General features: G+C 31.5%; 2 protein-coding genes across 7 annotated transcripts; one reads left to right on the top strand and one right to left on the bottom strand.

Moving 5' to 3' along the window:
* Positions 1-79: 79 nt before the first annotated feature.
* Positions 80-6,471, bottom strand: LOC110622036. 6 transcript variants are annotated; one of them, XM_021766383.2, is made up of 11 exons: positions 6,186-6,471; positions 6,008-6,048; positions 3,108-3,218; positions 2,942-2,989; positions 2,698-2,767; positions 2,381-2,471; positions 2,204-2,265; positions 1,056-1,354; positions 941-974; positions 701-835; positions 80-489 (listed from the first exon to the last, which is right to left on the bottom strand). In XM_021766383.2, the coding sequence occupies exons 4-11, from the start codon at positions 2,987-2,989 to the stop codon at positions 299-301; spliced, it is 930 nt and encodes a 309-aa protein (XP_021622075.1). In that variant the 5' UTR covers positions 3,108-3,218; positions 6,008-6,048; positions 6,186-6,471; the 3' UTR covers positions 80-298. The 6 variants fall into 6 exon arrangements, with proteins under 6 accessions (XP_021622075.1, XP_043816388.1, XP_021622074.1 ...); XM_043960453.1 differs by having other exon boundaries at positions 2,958-2,989; XM_021766382.2 differs by lacking the exon at positions 3,108-3,218 and having other exon boundaries at positions 6,186-6,470.
* A 3,248-nt stretch (positions 6,472-9,719) lies between these two features.
* Positions 9,720-26,608, top strand: LOC110623721 (rhomboid-like protein 20). The gene is made up of 8 exons (XM_021768740.2): positions 9,720-9,905; positions 10,010-10,110; positions 19,579-19,719; positions 20,081-20,147; positions 24,272-24,423; positions 24,557-24,658; positions 25,162-25,284; positions 25,935-26,608. The coding sequence occupies exons 1-8, from the start codon at positions 9,881-9,883 to the stop codon at positions 26,094-26,096; spliced, it is 873 nt and encodes a 290-aa protein (XP_021624432.1). The 5' UTR covers positions 9,720-9,880; the 3' UTR covers positions 26,097-26,608.
* The last annotated feature ends 578 nt before the right edge of the window (positions 26,609-27,186 follow it).

The following is a 27,186-nucleotide window of genomic DNA, read 5'->3' as shown; positions in this document are numbered from 1 at the left end:
GGGTCAAACCCAAAAAGTTATATTTTTTTGTTCTAGCATCAAAACCCAAAAGCCCAAATGGCTCCCTATAAAGTAGTACTTTAGCAACGCTCAAACCTCGACATTTGCATTCAAAAAGTATTCCAACAGAGCGCAAGTATGCTCAAAACTTACAGGCTGAATGTTACAAATGGTGAAATTACATTCCATGAGACACAATAATGAATGAGCTGAATCCATGGTGCAAGTCCCATGCATAAAACTGCCCATTTACAATGTTAAGAAAATCAATAGATATACTAAGCATAAGAAAGAACCATCAATGATGCATTTTGATAACGCGGGCCACCCTTTCAAAGAAGATTGGGCACATGCTTGTGCTGAACATCAGTACCGATCTCATCCACTCTGGCGCTACCCTCTCAAATGTCCCCAACGTTGACACCCGGTATAGCAGCTCTGGCTCTTCTCCACCATCCTTCTTTATCCATGTTAGACTGAACGCGTAACCTGTTACAGCCGAAAACAAGAATTATACTTTTAAGTTAACATTGTACAATTGAAACTCAAGCATTAGCGAACCAATAAATGCATCTTTTTGAAAGCTTGAGCCAACATCAAATTTTAGTGTAAAATAAATATTCAGAAGTGAAACAAAACAGAAAGACCAGATGTCAAGGCAAAAATATGCATATATATAAATGGGCGTAACAGGAATTACCACTTGATTGATGTAGAGCTGAAATGCATATTCCTTCAGTTTGGTTCACACTAGAAAATTTCATGCCCATTAAGCATTCAATAAGAGCTTGAAACTGGCAAGTAGCATAACTACCATCATTCATGACTCCATTGGCTAAAAAGAAAAAGAAAAAGAAAAAGAAAATCATATATAAAAGAATAAATTTACTATGCAGCACCAAAACCAAGAAAATGTCAGGAATTTAACTTTTGAACATACCTGATCTGCAAACAGTTCTTTTACAACATTCAGGCTGGAGAATCACATTAAAATAGTCAGAGAAAAGAAAGGAAATAAATCTCTCTTTCATTAAAATCATAAATTACAGAGTAACCTGCTGCTCATTTTCCAGATCTACAATGGACAAAGTTTCCCTAGATGAATCCTGTGCTGATTCCCTTAAGGATAAATCATCTTGATGACCAGGAGTAGTAACATTTTCCATCTGAGTTCCGTCTTCTCGACTGCGCTTTCTTCTTGATCTTATTGAGTCACTGATAACCTCTCCTAGTGAAACTTGAGGAGTTTCAAGCATATTGTGCTGCACACTCTCATTATTGTAATCCTTTGAACTGGAAAAAAGTTGCTCTTGAAGCTTTTGAAGCCTCTCAACTTCCTTAACAAGCTTTTCATCTACCAAAAGTAAAACCAAAACCACCATAATGAACTAGAGAAACAAATGTTCAATCAAAAAGTAAAATACGCTGGATATATTAGCACAGCAACTATATATGCAATTTTTATTCCATAAATTTGAAAAATATCTACTCTATATCATAATTAGAGAAAATTACTATTTAGTCCATATGGTATAGTGAAACTACTCAATGAATCACTGTGTTCTTTTAAATATATATTAAATAGTCCCAGTAATTTTGAAAACTCAAGTAAAAGATCCTCCCCTATGTTTTAACTTTCTTATCCTTAGTTACAGTAAAACAGTATAGAACTAACATTAACAATGCTAAAATTTAATGGGAGTGAACTTTTAGTTGAATGTTCAAAACCATAAATACTATTTGATGCAGTTTTAAAAACACAGAGACTAACCAGTTAGTTTAGTTTCCCACACCACATGAATTAAATAATAATTTTCACTAATAATTATCGCACAAATAAAACTTTAACTAAAATTATTACATGTAATAATTGTTCCACATTTAAAAGTTGACCCAAAGCTATTCCACATAAAATACCATCCTATATCTATCTTATCTCATGCTATTGTGTGAAACAAATGAGGCCCCAATAGCGAGTCAAAAAAGGGGGTAACAAATATGTCATTTAACACATTAATTCATAAATGAATTTTTGAAATATAGCTCACTACTATCATAATTTTTTCTAACAAGATACTGCATTTTAACTATAAGAGTTTGCAACATGTGCAAAGCAACAACCTCAGAAGATAATTGGCATAACTTGACATGATTGATAAAAGACAAAATCTTTGGTGATATGAATCCAATTTGGGTTCCCTACTCTTTTGGTTCTCTTCCATTAACAGCTTTTGGCATTGTGCACATTCATTGTCCTTGGTAGACCTGCAGGCAAAATGACAAGTACTATTCTTGAATTCTGCAATTTAGACACAATAACAAATAAAATAAATATATGAAAAAGGAACAAATACAGCAACAAAAACTTGAAAATCCATGCCTGATTGAAGCAACTTGGTTTCTCAATTCACTAACTTGTTCCTGCAACATGTCATTTTCAACTTTCAAGTGTTGTATCAGCTCTTCTGCAGCTGCAATAACAGCAAAGCATACAGTTAAATGCCATAGAATAACATAATTAGAAGTTTAGATACAGTGTGATGGCTGCTTTTATGGCAAATTTAAAAAATATATATACTATAAGAATTTAAAAGAAGGCAACAATGATACAAATGCAGGAAGCAAAGAGAAAACTGAAGAGGGCAGTTATTCAACCATACACAAGATCATCATAACTACAAGATGAGGAGTGCGAACCTGTTACATAATTCAAAAACTTTAATTCTTGATCTTTGTTGATCTCATCTAACTCAGAAATTCTTTTCTTCTGTAAAAACACATCATAGATATGAGGACAAGCTACCAAAATACATTTTACTACTGGGAACCCAAAGGTTAACTATGAGTAAGAATAAAAAGAATAATCCATTAAAATCACAGGAAATTAGGGGAATGAGAATGAAACAATAGTGAAACTACAAGAGAAAAATAAATAAAACACCTTTAGAGCATCATACTTGTTGTAAAGCTTTGCATACAGAGCTTCCATCTGCAGCAGAAAAATTAGCAGACCACCAATTAACAATAGATCTCACAAAAGTGTGATTGCCAAAATTTTACAGGACGATGGAAGGAAGGAAAAGCCACTGAAGTTACAGAAAACTGACAAATCATTTTTCACTCTTCCATAAACTCTGAAATTTGAGAGATCTATCTCAGTTGCAAAAGAAACCTAGCTCTTAGACTAACTTCTTCAAATTCAACATAGCCATATCATGCTAAAAAAAAATACAAAAACAAAAAAAAAAAAAGTGAGGAAACAAGCAAATATCAACAACGCCATTCGATCCTGACAACGGAAAATGTAAAGAAACATAATACTAAGCAAAAATAAATCTCATCTATAATGTTCAAGAAAAGCAAACCAATTGAATTGGCGAATTGTGACACTAAGTGGTTGTAATGAAGTACTGACTTGATGAGTGATACGTGTGTTTGGGAAGCAAGAAAAAGCGGGAAAGTATAAGGCTTTGAAAATTAAAGAAGTGTCACTCTCACTTGCTCGCTCAACTCTCAAAGGCCTTGAGCCAGTCTTTACTGATCCTGAAAGTAAATAAAGCTATGGAAGAAGGACAATTCGGCTGAGCTGCACGGTATCATCCCTTCCATAACCAGTCGAATTTTGACACATTAGCACTTTTATGGCATATAGGGTAATTTCAGAAAATTATACCCCCTGCATTCGTACACTTATTTTCTTACCTTCTTGGGTTGTTCATTGATCAATTTGGAGGAGATTTTCCTCCAAACTGATCCCATCCAGATTGTTAATTATGGATCCATAAACCAACCAACCCAATAAGAAATTTGTGCAAATGGGTTGGTCAGTTTGGACACATGATTTGTCCATCCTACTTAATGTTTTTTATTTAATTTTTAAATAATTCATAAATAATTGAATACATGGAGAACTCAGATTAAAAATATTTTGTAATAAAATAAAAAATAATAATACAATTAATTCTTGAAATTATCATAATTAAAATAAAAAATAATTGAATTTATAAACTACATTGTCCAATTAATAAAAATACGAGTGAAATCTAATTAATATTATAAGTTCAACACTTTTAAATTTTGCATATCACTATTCTCTAATTGTTGGCTGACATAACTCTGGAAACTGAAATTAAAAAAAAAAAAGAATATATATACATATTAGATAAATGATTAACCAATACTCCAACAGTATAACTAAAATTAGAGTTATCAACAGTATACTAAATCATTTGCTCCATCTCCATGCACCACACTTTCAAAGTGGCATTCTATCCAATTCAAAGGCACCCAGGCTGCCTATCATAGTGATCTTCTTTTCTTCCGGCACCAGAGGAGACACAGCTTATAATTTTGGATCAGACAATTCAACATCCAGTTCTCTCACATGGGATTTTGCTGTCATTTCAAAATTACCAATCCCCTTCTCAACATTCATCGAATCCCTATTGGAATTAGCATCCAAATCCACAGATTAAGAACATAAAATTTTTGGTAATTGGTGATCAAAGCCCTTGCATCGCTCATTAAAGGTTTTCCTAGAACTCACATCATCAGCTATTTCTACCTGGGAAAGTCCACTATCATTCTTGTAAGAACCAGACTCAAAAGGTGAATTTGGAATCCTTACAGTGTTTGGTATCAAGGTTGCTTTATCTGCCATACGCTTTAGCCCAGAAATTTCCATGTGGGCTGTTATAGTGACTTACTGCACATCATTTTGTCTATGTTAAAAGGAACAGCAACTGCTGGAGATATCTCCTCCATTGAATTGATGTCACTTACAATTGCTTCTTCTCAAAGGAATTGTTTACACAAGAAAGAATGACAAAACAAATTGAATAAGCTAAGAACTGAAGCAATGAGATGCCAATAGAACAGGGCAGTAAAGAATATGGCTGGAAATGGACTGAAACTTGAATTATTTGGGATCAAAAGCAATTTGAAGAAAAATTATATTAAAATCAAATGCTAGAAACAGATGGCTCAAGAAATTTGCTATTCTCCTTCTGCTCCATCTCCAGTGGACATTTGCTATTCCTATTCTACGTGTGTATATATATGGGCACACACACACATATATGTGTTAAAAAATCTTATTTGAGAAGTTCTCTTTTGTTCCCCCTGGACTTCTTCAGTTTCTGGTCAAAGCATATGAGGGAAATCTGCTAATTGATCAGCGTAAACAGAGCAAGGACTTGCAGGAAATGAATCAAAGAGAACTACATAATACAAAAAGTTTAGCAGAAGATACAACATGTAAATTTGCATTTATCCTGTGTTCTGAATAATATTTACTGAGAAACACAAAGCTTACTGCATTGTTGCGCATATGGATTTAATGCACAAAGAAGTGTTGTGCTAACCGAAAAAGATATAAAGTTCTTGTATACTGATGCTTTTGTAGTTATCAAAATAATGAGGAAGAAAATATTGTCATTCCCATGCTTGATCCTAATTAATCTGGACAGATGCTTATTTGACTTGGAATAATTAAAAGAAAGTAGTTCCATGGAATTAAGCACTTCTGTAAAATTCTAGACAGCCAAAAGAGAACTCTTTTACTAAAATCCCACACTTGCAGTTCCCTTTAAAAAAAGGTAACAGTCTGCATTTTCCCTGCAAAGTAAAGCCAAGTCCAGAACTCAACTTGCCTACATTTACAACAATGTCCAACTGCCAATCAACTCACGGAAACAAAATAAAGACTAAAGAAGATGGATGTTGATTGCTGATAGCAATTACCCTCACTACTGAGTAATGCTAACAACTCAATTAACTTATACATTCATAAATTCAAGTTATGTTGATAAATTATTCAATACCCCCCTCAATTCAATTAACTTATAAACCCTGCAAATCCGAATGTTGCCTACACTATCTCATCAAATTCAACTATCCAATTTCAGAGTTCAGAATCAGTACCACTTGAATAAAACTGAAAAAACAAAGAGCCTCCAAAATTCAGTAAGATACAATAGTTAGCACTTGAATGAACACCCAAGCCTACCTTGAAATGCAAAGGCGATGGTAAAGAAGTAGGCCCTGACACTGCAATTAAAATTAAAACACCCAATAAATTCAATCACCACAAATAAAAAATCACTAAATGCAGCCAAGTCAACAAAATAAAACCCACAAAAGAAAAGAACAGAAAAGAAGAAAATGATACGGAACGACAAGCATACCTTGAAGTCTCTGAAGTTTTTACCGTCTACGGAAAACTATGCTGCTTGAAGTCGACGGTGGTATGTGAAATAACAGAGAAGAAAGATACAGTTGTTAGGGGGCTAGAATGTGAGGATCGGGTCGATGGTTAGGACTAGAATGTGTAAAACCACAGAGAAGAGAGATACAATTGTTAGGGATAGAATGTGCGAAGCTCCAACAAGAAAAAGAAGTCAAATTGACAGAGAAGCGAGAAAGAATGGTGAGCGTTAGAATGTGATACTGGGTCTAAATGGTTTTTCTTACAAAGGACAAAGAAAGGATCTGAATTAAATATTCAAATTGACAGGATAATTTGATTCAACCAGTTTATTGCTTTGGGTCGGTTCAAACCCGTCAGATTTAGTGGATCCATCCTGATAGAATCCTAAAATTTTAGGGAGTAAAACTCTAATATTTCAATAATAAAATATATTATATGATAAATTATTAATTTTATATATATTTTTAATAATAAATAAATTATATTATATATCTCTTTATTCATTATTTTACTTATAAACAGCAAATAATTATATATGAATTACTAAAAATTTTGATATTTTAATTATAATTAATAATTAACTATATATCAGTAACTATTAATTATATTTAACAATTAAATTAAATAAATTTTAAGATTACAATAAATATTTAGCAGTTAAATCAAATAAATTTTAAATTTATAATAAAAAAATTATCTAATATATAATGTTTTTCAATTTCTCTAAAAAATAATACTTTTAACTATAAAACATACATTTATAGACTTAATCTCATAGTAAATACATTTTAATAAATTTAAAAAATTTCAGATTCCATAATTCTAATCTCGATCCTTATTTAAAAAAAAAAAAAAACTATAAAGCATGTTTAATAATTGACGAAAGTAATTAATTAGGGTTCTCAACAATTCACAATGATATTATTAATTTAAAATATGAGCCATAATCAAATTTTTTTTTTAAAAAAAATCATTTTAAAAAAATAATTATTATTTTTATAATTACAATTATATAATTTGATGGCAATTACTATTAAAATAAAATTAGTCACAACTCAATTAGTCAGCTACAATTAGACCTAAATTGCATCCGGTCAAAAATTTATTGACGGACCGAAAATTATTTAGATTAAATTAATTCATTTATAAATTTAAATTAAGTTATTTTAGAAATTTTAGTTTATAAGATTGTTAATTTTTTTATTGATTAGTTTTTAATTTATTAATTTTTAAGAGATTAATAATTTAATTAAATAATTATATCATATTTATAAAATTTTTAATTATTATAATTAATAATAATATTTTTATTTAATATTTTAAAATTATAACAAATTAATCGCTAACGAAATTTAGTCCATACACAATACTTAGGGAGGGGAATTTAAAACGGTTGAGGCCATACACAATACTTATGGACAAGACTTAAAAATTACATTACAGTTATAAAGAAAATTTAAACTTCACTTAGTAGTTATGGGAAAAATTTAGTGTTATAAAAATAGTTTATTTAAATAAATTATGTAAAAAAATAAAAAATTTTATATAAAATAATTATAAATTTTTTAATATTTATATTGTGAAAAATTTTAATTTAAATATAAAATATTTTTTAAAAAATTTAAAATTAATAGAATTATATTATAAATTAAAGATTTACTAACCCAAACTTATTTAGATCCGTGTAAAAAATATTTAAATATATTTTATTAAAATTTATATAAATTAAATATTCATAAATATTCAATTTGAGCATCATCGTAATTAAGCCTTTATGTGGATACATAAGGGCGAAATAAAAAATGAAAATAAGTTTTATTTTTTCTTTGTTATTTTGTATTTAATTTAGTGAGAAAATAACAAATTATGAGGAGGAAGTGTTATATATATATATGAAAATTACAATATTGGCTCTTTAAATTTTTTTAAAAAAAATTATATATGATAAAATTATAAATTAACTATAAATTTCTTTTATCTTTTTATTTTTCTACTTTTCCAAACCCTTCGTCTCAGTTACTTTGCACTAATCCAAATATAAAAGGAGAAAATTTTTTTTTTCTTTTTATTTTCCTTCCATTCTCATATATTATTTAAATAAAGTGTGAAAGATTTTTCACAAATTAACGTGAATAACTTATTTCGTTATTAATTCATTACATATCTATTAAAAGAACTCTAATATAGTATTAATTGCTGAAATGTTGCTTTGTCCTTCACAAAGAATCTTAATATGGTATTAGGGTTTGTTTATTTCAAAAATTATTTTTTTAAAAAATATTTTTCATATTTCTTTATATTTAAAACACTTAAAAAATTAAATCAACAAAAAATATTTTTCTAATAAAAAGAAAAAGTAAATCATTTCAATAAAAATGACTTCCCCTTTAGTATTTTTAAAAAAATTTTATTTTTTGCAACTTGACATTTTTATTAAGACCTCTATCTGTATTTTTAAATAAATTTTATTTTTTAAAATTAAAATTAAATAATAAAAAATAAATTATTTTCTAAATACAAATTATTTTTTGAAACAATCATAGTCTTAATTGCTAATATGTTGTTTTTTTCATAATTCTTTTTTTAATTTTAACGAATTATTAATCTATTGAAAAACCCATAGAATTTATTGTAGTAGATCTACCTTACCAAACTCTTCATTTTCTATATTAAATATTCACTTCATAACATTTCATATTTCCAAAATTAATGTCGAAATGTTCTATAAAAAATTTGTGAGTCTCATAAGACTCAAAACTCTTTTAAAACTTTTAACAATAATTATTCTTGTTCGTCTTGCCAATATGTCTATAATACAATTTAAAAATTTCGTCGAAATCTTTTTTTTTTTTTTTTGAAATAGAGGGTTGGGGGAGTCGAACCTTAGATATTTTAAGACTACAGGATGCACTTTCCACCAGACTAAGCCTTGGAGTGCAAATTTCGTCGAAATCTAACAACTCCAAACTGATAAATAACATACAATTATCTTCATATTTCATATACTTCCCACATATATAGGATAAGAGTTATTTATAAAAATTAATCATAGCACCAACTTATAAAAACCTCATTATAATATTAATTTATCGTAATTTTTATGCTATATATATAAAAAAATATAGTGATCACTAAGAAATCATAATTATCTAAGTAAATTGAGAAAAAAATTATCTATATATTTTTAAAAATTTTAAAATTTTCAGAGTCTATAATTTTATTTAGCCCCATGCCCGACTCCAACTAATATTACATTTTATATTATATTATATTTATTTATTATTGATTTATTATAATTTTGTATATGTGTTCACTCGAATTTAAAAAATAATTTGTACTTAAAAATTAATTTTTTATAAAGTTGGGATATTTATTAGATGATAGAAAATTTATATGTTTAATAGTAAAAAATAATTAAATATTACATTTAGCAAAATAATTTTGACTTGAAAGAAATATTTTGTATATTATGTGTAATTATATAAATCTAAGTTCAGGCTTATTGACATGCGGATTTTTTCGTCGGGTCGGATACGGGTACCGGTGGAGGAAAGAAACACAAGACTGAAGAATTTGAAAAGGAAAAAAAAAATCCAATAATTTAGTGGAAAAGAAAGAAGGGAAAGCTCAGGTCGTGAGTTCGGCTCCTCCTTGACTGAGAAGACGAGAAAGATGAACGGCGGCCCCTCCGGTTTCAGTGAGTTTCCTCAATACTTATATTGATTTCTTTCTTCCCATAAACTTTTCAGTTGATTATTTTTATTCAATTTCATTTTTTTCTTTGCCCTTCTTGGGTCGTAGACAATGCACCAGTCACGAGAACTTTCGTTATTGCTTGTGCCCTTTTTACCCTGTTCTTTGGGATCCAAGGCGGCTTTACCAAGCTTGGATTGTCGTATCAGGTATTCTTTTTATCTTTTTTCTTGTCGTTTTTACTCGAGCAGTGATCCTTGAAATCAAGATCATGAATTATTTCTGGGATTTCTGAATTGGTTGTGCTAGCTTTTGCATTAGCATTTTGGAAGCTTGAATTTGGCTTTAAGCTTGATGTGTTCTAGTAATAATAAAGGTTAGAGTTGGAGATTGTGGGATGGGTAGAAAAGAGGATTATATTATTTTAGTGGAAGACTAAATTAGGATCAAATAAATTGTACATAGCCGCTGGAGAAAAGTAAGGTGGTGGAGCTTGTGGAAGATTGACTGAGTAGGTTTGAAATTATAGGATGTTATTGTTAGGCCAACCAATATCATGCTTCTTGTTGGTGATGTTTTAATTGGCTTCCAGTGTTGTCAGTGGCATATTGATTCTTGATGAGAAACTTAGGAGATGGATTATCTTTTAATTGCTGAAAATAGAAATTTATCTGGCTGAGGAATTTGTTCTCTGATTTGAAGTTCACTGAATGGGGCTCTAGCCAATCACATCCTTTCTAAATGTTTTATACTGCTGAAAGAGTTTTTAGGACAGAAGATAGATTTTCTCATGCTTCAAACATTATCCACATTTATGGGACGAATCAACTCTTAAAGGATAATTCAAATCAGAATAACTAATAAAATCATTCAGTTATATTCAAATATATGCTGGATGAAGTTACCTGAACTTGAGCTTGTACGATAATGCAAACCACATTACTAAAATTTTTCACCTAACCCTTAGTCTGTTTTCTTTATTTATGAATTTTGTGTGGCAAATTGGTTTCATATCCATGGTGTAGGGGAGAGGCAAATAAAAAGGATGTCAATGAAACTTCGAAAACGAAAATAAATCTCTTTTATAATGTGCAGATGTATTCCTATGGTTCAAGGATAGTCAACTCAACTAAGCCTTAACAGCAAATTAGTTAGGGCTACTTTTATGGAGTATGGATCCTTTTCCTTTTCTTCACTTGATTTTGGGCTATAGCTTTAGAAAGTTTAGAGCTACTAAACCCTTGCCCATTATTTTCCCTATAGGTCGTCTTAAAAATGCTCTTCACTTTCCTATTTCGTACAACCTCAATATGTTAAACCTTCTTTTCCTTTTCTTTTTTTTTTCTTCTTTTAGTGCATTCATTGGTGTGGGATGCATATGTTTAAATCATTTTAATCTATCCTCAAATGTTGATGCTTTCACCTTCCTTTGAATGCAACTTTTCCTCAGAAGATCAAGTGTTTGAAATGTGTGCTTCAGAGGACATCTATGTCATGTAGGTTTGATCTATTTTGAATTGCTTATTTCCCCTTCTAATGCTTAAATTTCAGTATGTGTTTTTACCACTACTAAATTTGAACCTTTGGACTCTAGTGTGTTTCTATTCACCTTTAGGCTTCATCTCTTGATTGACAACAATTCATATTTCATCTGTTAAGACTATGTATTTCAAACATCATAGACTATGGAAGATCTTTTGCATGTGCTTTGTCAACTCATTTGTGACCACAACAAAAAGACAAGGCTTAGAGGCTGATTCTTGATGTAATAAAAGATTTCATCTTATTGATTGTATATATACTGGTCACTAGTTATTGCTCCTTTATATATATTCTTCAACATTTTTATGTATCTAATAAATGTTCATTTTATTTTCAAGATGTACCATAGAACATTGCTTTAGACTATCATAATGTACCATAGAACATTGCTGCAGACTATCATATTGCTCTTCTAGATTAAACTTTATAGTAGATGTTCTTGGCATAAAACCACATTCTAGGTATCATTGTTTCACTTTTTAATTTGTGTTCAGTTACTTTCTTTGAAAGCCTCATTGTGTAACTCATTCGCCATTTCCTCCAAGTTTGAACAGCTTTGAATATCTCCTCTATTCTTAAGTATAGCATGCGGTCCACTACTTAGCCATTTTGTTCCATAATACAAGCTTATCTAGCCTACATACTTTACTCATACTCATCTTAAATAGAGCTTACTTGACCTTTAATGTTCTAATCCTCTTGTACCAAGCTTTTCATCAATATTTTTAAGGACTTTTCTTTGACCTTAATTAACTTTCTTGAAATTTAGAATGATGGCAAAGCTAAGAGAAAATAATAGTAGAAGGATTATGCTGCTACCGAGAGCCTATGTCCATTAGCGTAAAACCTCAAAGGTTTACATTTTATTCACTTTGCGCCTTTTAGATAATACATAAGAGGCATCCCATGAATCACTTCTTTATACAAGCATTAATCGAGTCAATAATGAAGCCAATGAATTTGCTAATGTTCACATGATTTTGTCATAATTATATCTGATGAACTAAGGGAAATCTATCACTTTGAAAACTTTTCCTTGGTTAGATTTTTTGCTGAAGTTATGGTGTCATGGTTCCATCATCAAGCTTCCTTTTCTCTGTGTCCTTTTCTTTGGTTGAGTTTTTATAAGCTGGATACTATGTCAAAAAGGAGAAATTTTGGAGAAATAGGTTTGAAACTCAAATCCTAGGTTAAATGAAGGAGGATACTATAAGAGAAAATAGCTATTGGATTCAAACCTTATACTAAAATGAAGGAGAATATGGGAAAGATAATAGTTTTGGGACTCAAACCTTAGGCTCTGAAGCCGTATTAAGTTTAGAATGATAGAAAATATGGGAGAAAATAACAAGAGAAGAATTTACGTGGTTTGGCTATCAAGAGACTGTGTCCATAGATAGAAAACCTGAAATTTTGTCTTTTAGATAATCATAATACATAAGAGTCCTTGATGGAAGATACAAAATTTATATGGCTTTCCTTAAATACTCATTAATACAAAAAATAATCGAGTAATGATTGGGCCACTGAATTTATGAATCATTTATATGATTTTCTCATAAGCATATTCTTTGAATTAAGGGAAAATTTTTGCAATTCCAATAGCCTTCATAGTTTCCTTTTTAGGTGCCTTGTATTGACCATAAGTATCTTGATTGGCTTTTGCATCATCACTTTTAAAAGTGGCCAATTTCCTTGATTTTTTAACTTACATAACTTTCACATCTATTTTTGGTAGCTTATCTGCTATCTTAATTGCCTCATGTAAAAGTTCCATTAAGAGGTCAAACTTGAATGTCACTTCTCTTTCTTTTTTAAATTGTATGATTTCTCGTGTACAATGTTCCTTGATCCCTTTGCCATCCTTTAATATTTATATGCAAGACAAGCAATTTGTGGTAAGGCCTTTCCTTTTAGAACTTCCCAATCCTTATGTAAACATTGGTTAACTTTCTCATAAGGGAAAAGTCTATTTGCATAGATTGCTATTCTCTCTTTATACAAAGTTGTTTACTAGGAATAGGTTGTAAGCAAAATACAGCCCAAAATATTTTTTTTTTCCTTTCTCATTTCTATTTCAAGAACAATGACTTTCATAAACCCTTTCATATCCTTTAATCTATATGACTTCATCCATATATTCCAACTTGCTTACTGCTGTTGTTAATATAACTTGTACGTCAAAAGCTATGTTACTCGAACTCAAATACAAGTGTCAAAAAATGGTATATGTCCTTGTGTTTGACTTGTCAACTTTTTGAATAGAAAATATAAGGATGTGGATCTAAATTTAGATATGGACACTTGGATACGTTTGTTATATAAAAAAAATAGAATAAAAAGTATGACATTATGTAATATTAAGTATTACATAAATAGGTCATCAATCACAATAAAAGCATCATCTAAGGTACAATTAAATAACTATTTTATAGCTAAGAAGAAAAACAATGTTTTGTTATCCATACCCTACCTTGAGAGAAAAGGGTGCTCTATTAACTATGCTATTTGTTACGGTTTTAGATTTTAGCGATCGTCTGGAACCGTGTGGCACTTGGTTTGAACACCTTTAAGCCAAGTCAGCCTTTAGGATCGCCCGATATTCTGTAAATATGAACAACTTGGTGAGTCAAGGTTATATAAACAAATAACGAAGCCAACAGGCCGCATTCAATCAGAAGCCTCACCATAGACTCAATAGATAAGAACTGAACATGAGAATTCATAAACAGGCTACTTATTTTATTCCATGGGCAAAATAGTAATTATACATTATCATTGACTCGACTATTACAATTATTCTCACCTCCCTTGTAGACAGGGGACGGTCTACAAGCAGTGAAGGCATAACTCAGGATCTCTGTAGGCCTACGATAGCCAACCGAGTTCAGCTCTTGCTGGTGGTCGACTAGTCACTCCCCCCTAAAGAGTCTTAGAAACAACTAGGTTTGTGGCCGGAGGAGACATCAACATGTCTCATATGACACATTGACACCCCTCTAAAATAAATACATGGAAATGAATTACAACAAATTATCTCGGCCCTTATCTTTCTACTAATTTATCCCAATATTGCTTCTTGGGAATTCTAATATTGGAAAATTACAGTTTTGGTCCCTGAAAACTCTATGACCCTGACACTATTCATCTTTAGAGATATTTGTAATATGTGTCGGACACATATCCATGTGTTCCATTTTGTGTCGTATCGACATGGATACGGTATGGCAAAATGAAGAGTTGGAGTGTCAAAGGTCACAAGACCTAATTAGATCTATTGTTTCTCTTCCAAGAATTTGCTTAACCATAATACTCCTATCTTGTGTTTTCTTTATACATATCGCTTCTTCCTCCTAGCTTCTAGCTTTCCATTGAGATTCTTTTGTTTACCACAATATACGGTCTATATTCCTAAACTCCTTGCTTTTTTTTTATCATGTTCATTCTTTTTATTCAAAGCATGCAATATTAACTTTTCTATTGATTATTTCTACCCTCCCTATATGTGCCTAGTGTATCATATGCCATAGTGGATGTGTAGTTATTAAAGGCGTGTCTCAAGCTCAAGGTTCACCAGGCTCCAATCCTAACACCTTAAGAGCCTATATGTGCGCTTGGAAGGAAAGTGCGATTTTATTTTCACATATGGCATGTACTTCTATCAAAAAATTCTTTTGACTTGATTCCAATGTTGATGACTAAGAAGTTTTCTGGATTAGCATCACTTGTGATTCGCTTATTTTCTCTCTTTATACACTGTTTTCAATATTCTTTTATTATCTTTCTCATTTTAACTGCCTCTTGATTATCTAAAATTGCTTTTTTATTAAATTTATGTTTTTTTTTTGTGCCTCAATTCATTTAGTACCATGCTTGCGCCTTGTGCCTAGGCACTATTTTTTGCTCTTTGAGCCTCTAATAACTATGAGCGGATCCAGCTCTTATGGACTAGTTTCTTTACCTTTGTGTCTTTGTTTAAGGTGGTGTCACATTGCCATTTGAAGATTCTTTTATATATAATGTAAGCACCTATTTATACACAAAGACATGAATCTAACTAGGAATTTTATACAAAAGGCAATAAATAAGTTAGCTACAATTTGGGACCTAAAATCCAACAATCAAATCAATAATCAAATCTCTAAGGTTTTCTAAAATAATCAATACTCCCTCTCAAGTTAGTGCATAGATATCAAACATGCCCAGCTTGCAAATCAAGATGTGATAGGTCTTGTTATTAAACTCTTTAGTGAACACATTGGCCAACTACTTGTCAGAGGTCACATGAACTAAGCTCAAGACACCATCTGTCAGTTTCTCCTTAATAAAGTGCCAATCAATTTTTGTTTGTTTCATACAATCATATTGAACTGAATTTTGAGCTATACTAATAATTGCTTATCACAATACAAGGTTACTTTGTCCTAATCACAAAAATTTGCAAACTCCTTGAGCCATAGCTCTATAATCAGTTTCTACACTTGATCGAGCAATAATACTATGTTTCTTGCTTCAAGTAACAAGGTTTTCTCCCATAAGTGTGCAATAAGTAAAGGTTGATCTCCTGTCATATGGAGATCCAGCCTAATCAACATTTGTAAATATTTTTATTTGGAGGTGACCATTCATCAAAAGGAGACCTTTTGCTAGGGCAGACTTCAGATATCATAGAATGCGAAAAGCAACTTGTATATCGAGCTCACAAGGATTATGCATAAAGTGGTTGACTGCATATATTATGTCTGGTCTATTGTGTGAGAGATAAATTAGTTTCCCTACCAATATATGATATCTGCCAATATTTGATAAATTAGTTGCCCTACTAAGCTGATTGTTCTCGATATGAGATTCTACTGGTTTGCAATCCAATAAATCGGTGTCTTCCAAAAGATTCTGAATATACTTCCTCTGAGAAATAAAGATTCCCTTCTCTAATATGACAACTTCAATTGCTAGGAGATATTGTAGCTTTTCTAGAACTTTGATCTCAAATTTCTGAGCCAAAAGTTTTTTCAATCGAGCCATCTCTTTGTCATCTCCTATAATCACTATATTATCAACATAAACTATAAACATAATTTTTTTTTATCCTTGTGATGTCTGATAAATAAGGTATGATGATCATTAATTTGTTTATAGCCAAAAGAAATTATAGCTCTGCTAAATTTGTCGAGCCATGCTCTAGGAGACTGTATCAGTTCATGCAAGGCCTTCTTCAGTCTAAATCTGTATACACCTGTCTTCTAAATCTCATGGAGAAATGCATTTTTTCACATCAAACTGCTATAAATCCGAATAAAGGTTGGCTAGGCAGGATAGCAGGATTGTAATTGAGTTTATTTTAGCAACCGAAGCGAATGTCTCCTAGTAATCCACTCTATAAGTTTGAGTGAATCCCTCATTAACTAAACTGGCTTTGAACCTTTAATTGATCCATCAACTTCGTTTTTTTAGTGAATACCAATTTGCAGCCAACAAGTTTCTTTCAAGGTGGAGGGGAAACCAGCTCCCTGGTTTCATTCTTAGTCAACACTTCCATTTCTTCTCCCTTTTCCACTTAGGATCTTTGACAGCTTCCTTCCAGTCCTCTAGAATAGACACAAAAAAACATAAATAGGGCAAAAGCCCTATAGGAGGAAGACAGGCAATTATAAGAGAGAAAGTTAGAAATAAAGTGTTTAGTGCAAGACTGAAATAACTCATCAAATAGAGAAGAGGAAGATTCTTGACACTAAGTAGGCAACACAATGGCCTTTTCCATTTCTATTTTGTCTCTTCTTGAATATCTCTTTAGATCTTGTTTATCTAAACACTCAATTATCTCTCCCTGATCAACAATAGTCTCTCACTCCCACTGTCCACTATTAGAACTCCCTCCCTTGGTAAAATTTTCTAGGGTCAGAGAACTAGAAATCACATCTTCTCTCTCAATGCTTTTTCCCTGAAGAGGTGATTGGGTGACATTGAAGTAAGACTCAATTGTTCTAAATGTAACTTCTATATTGACAAAATATTTTTTAGATGGAGAGTGATAATACTTGTAACTCTTTTGTAGGAGAATACTCAACAAACACACGTTTAAGTGCCATTGGATCTAATTTTCTAGCTGTCCTAATATGAACAAACAAATACACCCAAACACTTTTGGTGGAACAATACAAGTATTTTTTGCTTGGTGGACCTTTAAGAGACTTTAAAGGCAAGAGTTTTGAGAGATATTCTATTAATGAGATAAGTTGTGGCTAAGACTGTTTCTCTCTAATAGGTTTTTGAAAGATTCATGGTGTAAAGAAGAAATCTAGTTATTTCCAATAGATATCTATGGGTGTAAGGACAACTAGTTTGATGCATTATCCTATTAGACTCTAGATAAGCAGAGAATGGACTATCCACGTACTTTGTGCCATTAGCAGTTCTAAGAACTTTTATTTTAGCATCAAATTTGTCCTAATTGTCTATGCCACTGTATGATTTTCTGGTTGATATCTTTATTCTCTCCAAAAAGAGCTTGAGCTGAACTAGAACCCGAATTTCAATCTAACATATATAAGCCATCATGCTGTCTATCATTGCCCATCCTCTTTCCGGTTTAAAATCAGGGAAAAAAATTTACTTTTATAGTTAAGAGCTTTAGTAAGCGACTGACAGATAAAATATTAACTGAAAAATGAGGAATATGAACCGGTTCTAGAGACAGGAGTGAAAGAACTATTGCTATTCTGACAATGTCATTGTTTAGATATGGAGGGTAATTAAGGAAGCTTTTAGAAGAGTTTATATGTGCCTATTTGTTCCAGAATCAATAATCCATAGAGTAGTATCAAGAGATGAAATAAAAGCATTATCAAAAGCACTTAAAGTTAAAATACTCCTATTAGTCACTTTTTTGTCTGCCATTTCAAGAAAAGGGAAAAAGCTACTTGTCAAGCCCCAAAAAAGGAGAAATAGAGGCTACAGGTCTGGGTCGGTGCTAGTTAGAGGAGCAACGTGAAGGGCAGCTGGCTGGAAAGGAGCGCCATCGGAAAAAAAAATCCAGAGAATGACCCACGCGCTGGCGTGTGGAAAAGGACTATGAAGCTGTGGTGGCATGTGAGCTCATGTGCGTGGCTGGAGCAGAGATGAGTCGCCGGGAAAAGGCCAGAAAGCCAAGGGGTTTTCTCCTGGTATGGGTGGTGTCTATCAACTCCCACTATAGAGTCGCCTAGAAGCTTGACTTTAAAAAAACTCTAACTTTGTAAACAGTAACCCAAATCTTTATGCCAAATAATGTTGGCATAGCTCTGATACCATAATGATTTTTGGGAAATTCTAAGTTTTATTTATTCTCAGTAACTTTTAAATATAATCACATATTTATGCACAAAGAATTAAATCTAACTAGGAAGTTTATACAAAAGGCAACAAATAAATTAGCTACAAGTTGGGACCTAAAATCCAGCAATTAAATCAGTAACCAAATCTCTAAGATTTTGTAAAATAGTCGACACCATCACATCCTGGTGGCAACTGGCAATACACCTTATTTCTTATAACCACATTCTAGCTCATGGACTAGCTTCTTTATCCACATCCTTTGCTAAAACCATATCCAGGCAGTGACGTGGCAAATCACTTGTAGGATGCTTTTGTTTTTCATCAAATCCATGTGTCAGTGCAGTGTGATGGTGGTGGAGTACACCACAAAGTTACCTCTATTTGTATATATACCATGAGATGTGACAAATTTTTATGCCTTTCATCACTTCTACATAGCTTTTCATTTACCTGGGTGTGAGACTGTCAGTATATGGTCTATCCAAGCCATAATGAAAAAAATCTGCAACAGTTGGATCTGTAATAAGCGTTTCTTTACAAAATTAAATCCATAATATTCATGGTTTAGACCTAGAGAAATTACAATGTATTAAAATATTTGTTAGCAACTGATTTTGGTTAAGAGTAACTGATTTGAAGGTAGAATTAACGAATAACAGTAAACAAATTCGTTGTTTACATTCCCTCGGTCATATGCTTGATATCCAAGTCTGTGTACTGGAATCTTGGTGAGTTCAAATGCATAAAATCTAATTTTCTGAATTCCTCAAAGTTTAAAACTAGGATGCAGCTAACCTGGTTTGTTTTTCCCCTTGTTGCAGGATATTTTTGTGAAGCCACGTTTTTGGAAACTTATTATGTCAGTTTTTTCCTTTTCATCTACACCGGAACTTCTGTTTGGACTTTATCTTCTATATTACTTCAGGGTCTTTGAAAGACAGATAGGTTCCAATAAATACTCGGTGAGTTCATGTCCAGCTAAAGTTGTCATGAGTTCTTTTGGATTTTGTATTTGCATCTTGTGACACATTGGTGAGCTATAAATTTTGGGTACACTGTTGGTTCTTACTTTATGGAGAATCTGCATACTTTGTAATTTTGTACTCATTCTGATTTTTTAAAAGATATTAACTGGACTCAGAGACGATCTTGTTTATTTTTTAACCCTTTTTTCTCTAATGATTAGTAAATGATTTAATTTCTGTTTTGCTTTGTATAACAATCGAAGGGTCAAAATAAAAGGAAAAGAAATGTTTGTTTTGTGATTCAAATATATGCCGTTTTTACTCCTTTAGATATCAAATATTTGGCTCAATGGTGCAGGTCTTCATTTTGTTCTCTATAATCTTTTCATTACTGTTTGAGGTCCTCGCCCTAAGGCTCCTAAGAGGTATGTGCTCTATGTATTATTTTGTGTTATTCTATTCTATTTTCTAAACCTTCTTCCCATTAGTGCCTTTGCAATTTTTCATGTCTCTAAAATTGGGGCATGAGATGACATTCTGTAGGAATTAGCCTTGACTAGTGTTATTAGGGCATGAGATGACACTAAGGCGACAAATACCTTGTGCTCTTAGGCGAGAGAGGTGAGGCAAGGCGAGGGCCTTTTTAAAATGAGGCACCAAAGCCAAAATATTTACATATATGTCTATATATCCACACACAGTCTAACATAAAAGTTTAACTAATTTTTTCAGCAAAAAAACATGCTCAAAGAATATATATATATATATATATATATATGTATTGTATGAATGTATATATATTAGTTGGTGTGTTATTGCCCATTATTATTTATTACTAAAAGAGGAAGCACTTTTACTGTTTTCTCCCTTGCCCCTGCTTTTCTTTTTCTATAAATTATTTTATGTGTTCCTTTATTTTTGTTTACTCAGTATATCATCTTATTTAATTTGCATCAAGCAAAAAGAGTGGGCCATCACTAGTCATTGGACCACTTCAATATATGTGCACAACAATAAAATGGACCTGGTGCAGTTTTGTTGTAGACTTTTAGGTTCTTGCCTAATTTTTTTTTAAATTTTTATTATTAAATGTAAATATATTAGTTAATTGAAAATAATACTTAATAATAAAATAAAATTATTAATAAGAAATAAATTTATGATAAAAGTCTATATTTAAATTAACTTTAAATTATGTGAATAAAATATTGTTATATTGTAACTATGTCCAAATGTGCAATTTGTAAAAATATACTAAACCTATTCTAATTTTATATTAATTAAATTTTTTTTTTTTTCATTTCAATTTTGTTACTTTAATTTCACTTGCTCTTAAATTGTTTAGTTGTTATTATTATTATTATATTATTGAAATAATTATTTTTGTAATAAAATGTAATTCAATATTCTAATAATAGTATTACAATCATTTTACTATGTTGCGGTTCTTTAATTTACAGTATATCTATGTTAAAATTTTTATTTTTATTTAAAACTAAAGACTTTCTTCTCTTTTTTACATGATAAATATTGAAACTTTATGACATGCTAACCCATTTCTTTTTTCTTTTAAAATAGTTGAATTTTGCATATTAAAAAATTTGAATCCCTTTTAAAATTTTATTTTTTTAATTTTTTTTATACATTTAACTTTTTAAAACTTAAATGTTTATATATAATTTCAGATTTTTTGTCTTTTTCTAAAAAAATTATTTAATATTAAATTTACATCAATTATTTCTGTTATCTTCTTAAATAAATTTTATTTCGTTGAAATAATTTTATTTGAAATAAAAATAATTCACTATTTAAACAATTATGTTTTCATCATATTTTACCCTATTGCATTTGCTTATTTTTTGTGCCTTTATTTTGCAAACTTTTTATTTTGTTATTAAAAAACTTTATTTTTTATTTCATTTTTGATTTCTTTTCAATTAGTTGAATTTTTTAAATTAGAAAGAATACTTGATTCGCTCTAGATTTTTCTTATATTTATTTTTAAATATTTATTCATTTTGAAATGTTATGCACAGGTTGACTTATTCATTTCCGTTGCTTCGCTGACCTGACCAGCTTGCAAAGAATTTGCTCTAATCCAAACCTTCTCTCTTAATTGCTCAATCAATAAATACAGAATAAGGAATTGCAATTTAGTTGGTGTGTGGATTACTAATATCCTCAAATCTGAAGCCTGCATTTCTTCTAGCATAAATGATATCCAACATTTCAGTTACACAAACATCCTAAAGCTTAAAATTTTCGCCTTTATGGATGCTAAGATTTGAATACCTACGATAGTTTGATATGATGGCTTCTAACAATCAGGGTATGTCCATTATATGCTTGAGTGGGTCAGGATAAGGCAGGCTAGAGGTGGAGGTGAGCTTAACCATGAGTAAATTTGAATAAGTCTTGTTCATTGATTCCTTCCCCATTGGATCCAATCCTGATCCAGTCTGACCTGATGAGTTTATATTCCCAAACTTAATCCCCCTTTCCCCACTCTTTTTTTTTTCCTATTATTTTCTTTTTGGAAAAAAAGCCTATAAATTATCTCTCAATATTTTGAATTGAAATCAAAAGAAAATAAGAATTCTTCATGTTGATCAAATGAAATTGTGTATATGTTGGGCAGACTTAGCATGGTGGTAGATGCAACTTGACTTAGGTATCTCTAGTTGATGTTCACCTTCTACTTTCTTGGCAAACCCAAAAATTTAAAAGAGAAAGTAGTTTGATTTTTTTTCTTTGTTAAATTGCGTCATATTTTTTTTGACAAATTGATTTAGTGTAATAAACAGTCATAAATGAAATTATTTGTGTAGAATAATTGTGTATTGCATTTATTTATAAAGCTCAAGTTTGATATTACAGTGTTTTAAAGAATGGTGTTCAATTTGTAATAATACTAAATTCTTTATGCTAGATGTAACTGCCAATATAATTTATTATATTATATGACTTACATGTATATGTATGAATATTTAATTAATCACATGACTCAATTCAACTCTCAATTTCTAGGTTATGATTTAGAAATAATAATATTGAATTTCGGATAATACCAACTAAGAAAATGTTTATACAGTGTTGTAGTTATTATTAAACTAAAAAAAACAAGAAAAGAAAGAAGAAAAAGGAGGTTTAGGAGGATTGGAGCGCATAGTGAACTTGTGGATAAGGTATTAGATAGAGTGATAATCTTGTAAAAAAAAGTAAATAAATTTTAAGAAACATAAAACAATAAAAAAATAATAATAAAAAAAGTTGGACACTGTTCCTCTCAACTAGGCCTGTGCAATCGGTCGGTTCGGTTCGGAACCGAACCGAACCGAAAAAACCGAAAACCGAAATGTTAAAATTTTAAAAACCGAAAAAACCGATTATGATGATATAACCGAACCGAACCGAACCGATAAATCGGTTCGGTTCGGTTCGATTCAAACCGAAATCTGCAATTAAGTTTTATTCCATATATATATATATTTTCCTTTTAAGGCAGAACTCACACAAGCGAAGTTAACCGGTAGATTGAGAAATAAAAACTATGGAAGACGCGAAGCACCCCCGTCTCATCCTCCATGAATTCCTTTCCCTCGACGAATGCAAGGAATTGCAATTCATTCATAAGAGTAGCAGCACTGTTGGATATCGTCCCAACGTCTTCTCCACCACTCTCTCTCATCTCATCGCTACAAATTGTCCCCATTTTATCATCCCTTTCCTTCCCATCCGAGGTTATTTTTCTTTCCTTTTGTTTTCTTGGTCTGTTAGTTTCCTTCATACATTGGTCTCTCTCTCTCTCTCTCTCTCTCTCTCTCTCTCTCTCTCTTTCTTTTACTTTTACTTTTTTCTTTTCGAGGATAGAGAGGTTGAAAGAGAAGGTGGAGGCGTTCTTTGGCTGTGAATATGAGCTATTCGTGGAATTCACTGGTTTGATTAGGTGGGTTTTGTGTTTCTTTTTCTCTTTAGTCTAATGCTACTGATCCTGATACCCACCGAAATATGTTGGGTATCAGAGGGGGAGGGGGAGGGGGAGGGGGAGGGGGAGGGCTTGGGATTGGGATTAGAACCGAAATCGGTTATTTCGGTTTGATCGGTTATTTAACACGTTTAAACCGAACCGAACCGAAAACCGAATAATTTCAAATATACTAACCGAACCAAACCGATCATCCCGATTAACCGAACCGAAAAACCGAAATTAATCGGTTCGGTTCGGTTTTTCGGTTTAAACCGAAATCTGCACAGGCCTACTCTCAACACTATCACAAATTTCACAAATTTCAGTTCTGTGTGTATATATAATATAATGGGATCATTTCAGATTTAATTCAACCAGGAATTCATCTAGATTTATGAATATCAGAATTAAAATAAGTCCCTTTTTATCCATATATTAAATTCAACTCTCCCTTTTCTCCACCTTGAAATTTTACCCTATCCATATTTTCATAAATTTTGTAGATTATTATTATTATAGTTAGTACGTTGTCCCTTGTTGATGACAATTTAGTGAGACATTCACTTGTTTGTTTTTTTGTAGATCCCACGCCAAACTTAGTCACAACTGGACCTTATGGTGTTATATTTGCTTCATTTGTACCATTTTATTTTGACATTCCTGTATCGACACGGTTTCGTGTCTTTGGCGTCCACTTCTCTGATAAGTCCTTCATATATCTAGCTGGTCTTCAGGTACTTGTAAATTTCTGTGCAGGGCTGTATATTTGTTTCGCATTCCTTTTTCCCTCCATCTTATGATCACTTGCTTTTTTTTTTGAAAAAAATCTTCAGAAGACATAACACATCAAAGTTTGGATTTTTTCAGCTTCTTCTATCATCCTGGAAAAGATCCCTCTTGCCAGGGATGTGTGGCATCTTTGCTGGATCATTATATCGTCTTAATATTTTTCGCATTCGGAAAGCCAAGGTTGCTTGTTTGACCTTATCAGTTATTTGTTTGAATTATAATAGCTCGTTAATTTATTTTTTTCTCTTAATACCTACATAACTACACGTCAACAAGTGATGTAGCATGGACTTCTGTTCTAGCATTCTATAGATGAATTCCTTTCAGGCAGGCTTCATCTGTTGAATTTCATCTTATATTGTTATATACTTTAGAAGTCAAGATGACAGTTAATGAATTGAAATTAAAAATATTTGGAACTACTTTTGTATATTCACAAGTTGCTCTAGAAATTTCCTCTGTTGAGTTAAAGTGGGTTAACTTGGTTCATATTTATGACTGCTCAACAGTTGTATACTTTTCTCCCCATGATTTCTGTTTGCAATTTTAGTTGGTTTGCATGCGAATCATTTCAAACTATTTGGAGAGTCAATTTTATAGCATCAACTTTTGTCCACCTCTTGGGGTTTGAAGCTAACTGTAACGTTACATAAAATGATACTTACTGTCCTTTACTCTTGCAGTTTCCAGAGTTCATAACTTCATTCTTCTCACGTCTTTCTTGGCCATCTACGGGGAGTCCACGTGGAGCAACAACAAGGAATATTGCAGGAAGTGTACCATCCCATCCAGGTCGCCAAGTGGGCGTGAGTATTTTTCTAAATCTTTCTTACTGAACCTTCTGTGGATCATTACTAACAATTTATTAAAATTTTCTTGAGTAGTCATTTTATTGATGATGATGTTGTCAGACTCTTCAGCTGCAGAAAGCAATCTCAGTAGTCCTCTATTGGATTATTCAAATCTATTTTGTGATCTTAATCATGTCTTAGAGCATGGGTTAGTCAAGTAATTAATGTGCCCTTCAATTGCACTTATCTAGACGGATGATTCCAGCATCATCTTCTTTTCTTGTCACTGCATTTTCTTTCTTTTCTTTTATATTATATTTTTTCATTATTAGGGGGATTGGGGGATCGAGGACTTGGACCTCATTCTGCTTGGTTGAGTGTTATGCCTTCAGCCAACGGACCAAGCCAAGCAAGGCAACCAGCTTTTTTCTTTATGGCTAGGAAATTGGGTTTTTGTTTGCATGGACTTGGTCTGTTTTTCTAGTAAACAGCCTAATTTTCTCCAAAATATTTAGAAGGCAATAAACAGTTTATTCATCTGATTTGATTTCCACATGCAACTGACATCATGTGAAGTAATTGTTTCTGTTGTAACTTTTCTAAATGACATTCCATCATTTGCAAGTAAATTGTCCTTAACAACTGATTTCGCGTGGTGTTTGCAGAGAACCTACCCAACTCCCATAGTTCCTCCTATGGAGCCACCGGAGGACTCTATTGCCACATTGGTTTCCATGGGTTTTGACAGGAACGCAGCTAGACAGGCACTTGTGCAGGCCAGAAATGATATAAATGCAGCAACAAACATCCTTATCGAATCGCAGTGATGCTGATTCATGCAAGTTAATGTGGTGAAATGAAACTGGGATTGGCTGAGTCAGAAAGTGAAACATCCATAAATTCCTAGACATGGTGACCAAACAGATAAACCCAATGATAACCAGGCTGATGAATCTTTTCCAAAGCTAATCAAGCTGTTCCCATCATCATGTTGAAGCATATTTTTCTGTTTACTTCCGTCCATGTTAATTTTGATTTGTTATTCTTACAAGAAGTTTAGAATTCATACACTAGTATGACGAAAACCTAGGAGCCCGAACCATTGTTTACATAGTGTTGGAAAACATTTCCATGGTAATGCAAGTACATAGTTGCCTTCATCATGATGCAGCCTGGTCAGCAATTGATCTCTTCTGGACTTTTTTGACAAGGTTAATTTACATTATAGTTTTTGAGAATTGGCAAAATTCACAATTTGATTTTGTAATAGTAAATACTCTATTTGGTTTTTCATTTTGTTAATAACTTTTAGTATAAAATGGTCATTCTGTTAAATTTACTTTTAGTCAAATATAAATTAAAAAAGTTAATTAAAATGGTAGGAATTAAATTGTTATAAATATTAAAATTATATGATTAAATTATTATATTTTTTTAAATAAAAATTTAATTGTTTTAAAAAGTTAAATGCAAATTATTAAATTATTGTAATTTGACATTAAATTTTAATAGAAAAATTATCATATTTGTAGAATGAAATTTTGTAGATTAAATTATCTTTTTAAATTGTAAATTTTATTAATCATTATTAATATATTCAATATTGAAAATCACTGTAGGTCCGCGTGAGGTTACCTATTCACGAATCCGAGTAGGTTAACTTAATATTTTTACCTTTTATGGCTAATTTACACAGAGCATGTATAGTTGGGATTCGGTTTATGTTATATAGGGAATTGTACTTTAATTATTATAATATTTTTTAAAAATTTATAATAAAATTTTTTTTTAAATGGTACGAGAGCTATATTCCAATAAACTTTTTGCATCATTACTGTTATATTGTATGCAAGGACGTGACATTTAGAGTGATCCCCTTGATCTGCTTAATGGCATCAATCAGATAGATTGTCACGC

Source organism: Manihot esculenta, chromosome 9, assembly GCF_001659605.2.
Source record: "Manihot esculenta cultivar AM560-2 chromosome 9, M.esculenta_v8, whole genome shotgun sequence".
NCBI classification, from domain to species: domain Eukaryota; kingdom Viridiplantae; phylum Streptophyta; class Magnoliopsida; order Malpighiales; family Euphorbiaceae; genus Manihot; species Manihot esculenta.
The sequence above is the reverse complement of the archived record's forward strand: the minus strand, read 5'-3'. Positions and strand labels throughout refer to the sequence as shown.

Excerpts from the sequence above, each read along its gene's own strand:
- LOC110623721 (XM_021768740.2), top strand. The coding sequence starts at position 9,881 with ATGAACGGCGGCCCCTCCGGTTTCA. Across the intron at positions 20,148-24,271 it reads CGCCCTAAGGCTCCTAAGAG|ATCCCACGCCAAACTTAGTC; the intron begins GTATGTGCTCTA and ends GTTTTTTTGTAG. Across the intron at positions 24,659-25,161 it reads TTCGCATTCGGAAAGCCAAG|TTTCCAGAGTTCATAACTTC; the intron begins GTTGCTTGTTTG and ends TTACTCTTGCAG.
- LOC110622036 (XM_021766383.2), bottom strand. The coding sequence starts at position 2,989 with ATGGAAGCTCTGTATGCAAAGCTTTACAACAAGTATGATGCTCTAAAG. Across the intron at positions 2,768-2,941 it reads ACAAGTATGATGCTCTAAAG|AAGAAAAGAATTTCTGAGTT; the intron begins GTGTTTTATTTA and ends GTGTTTTTACAG. Across the intron at positions 1,355-2,203 it reads AATGGAAGAGAACCAAAAGA|ATGAAAAGCTTGTTAAGGAA; the intron begins GTAGGGAACCCA and ends TACTTTTGGTAG.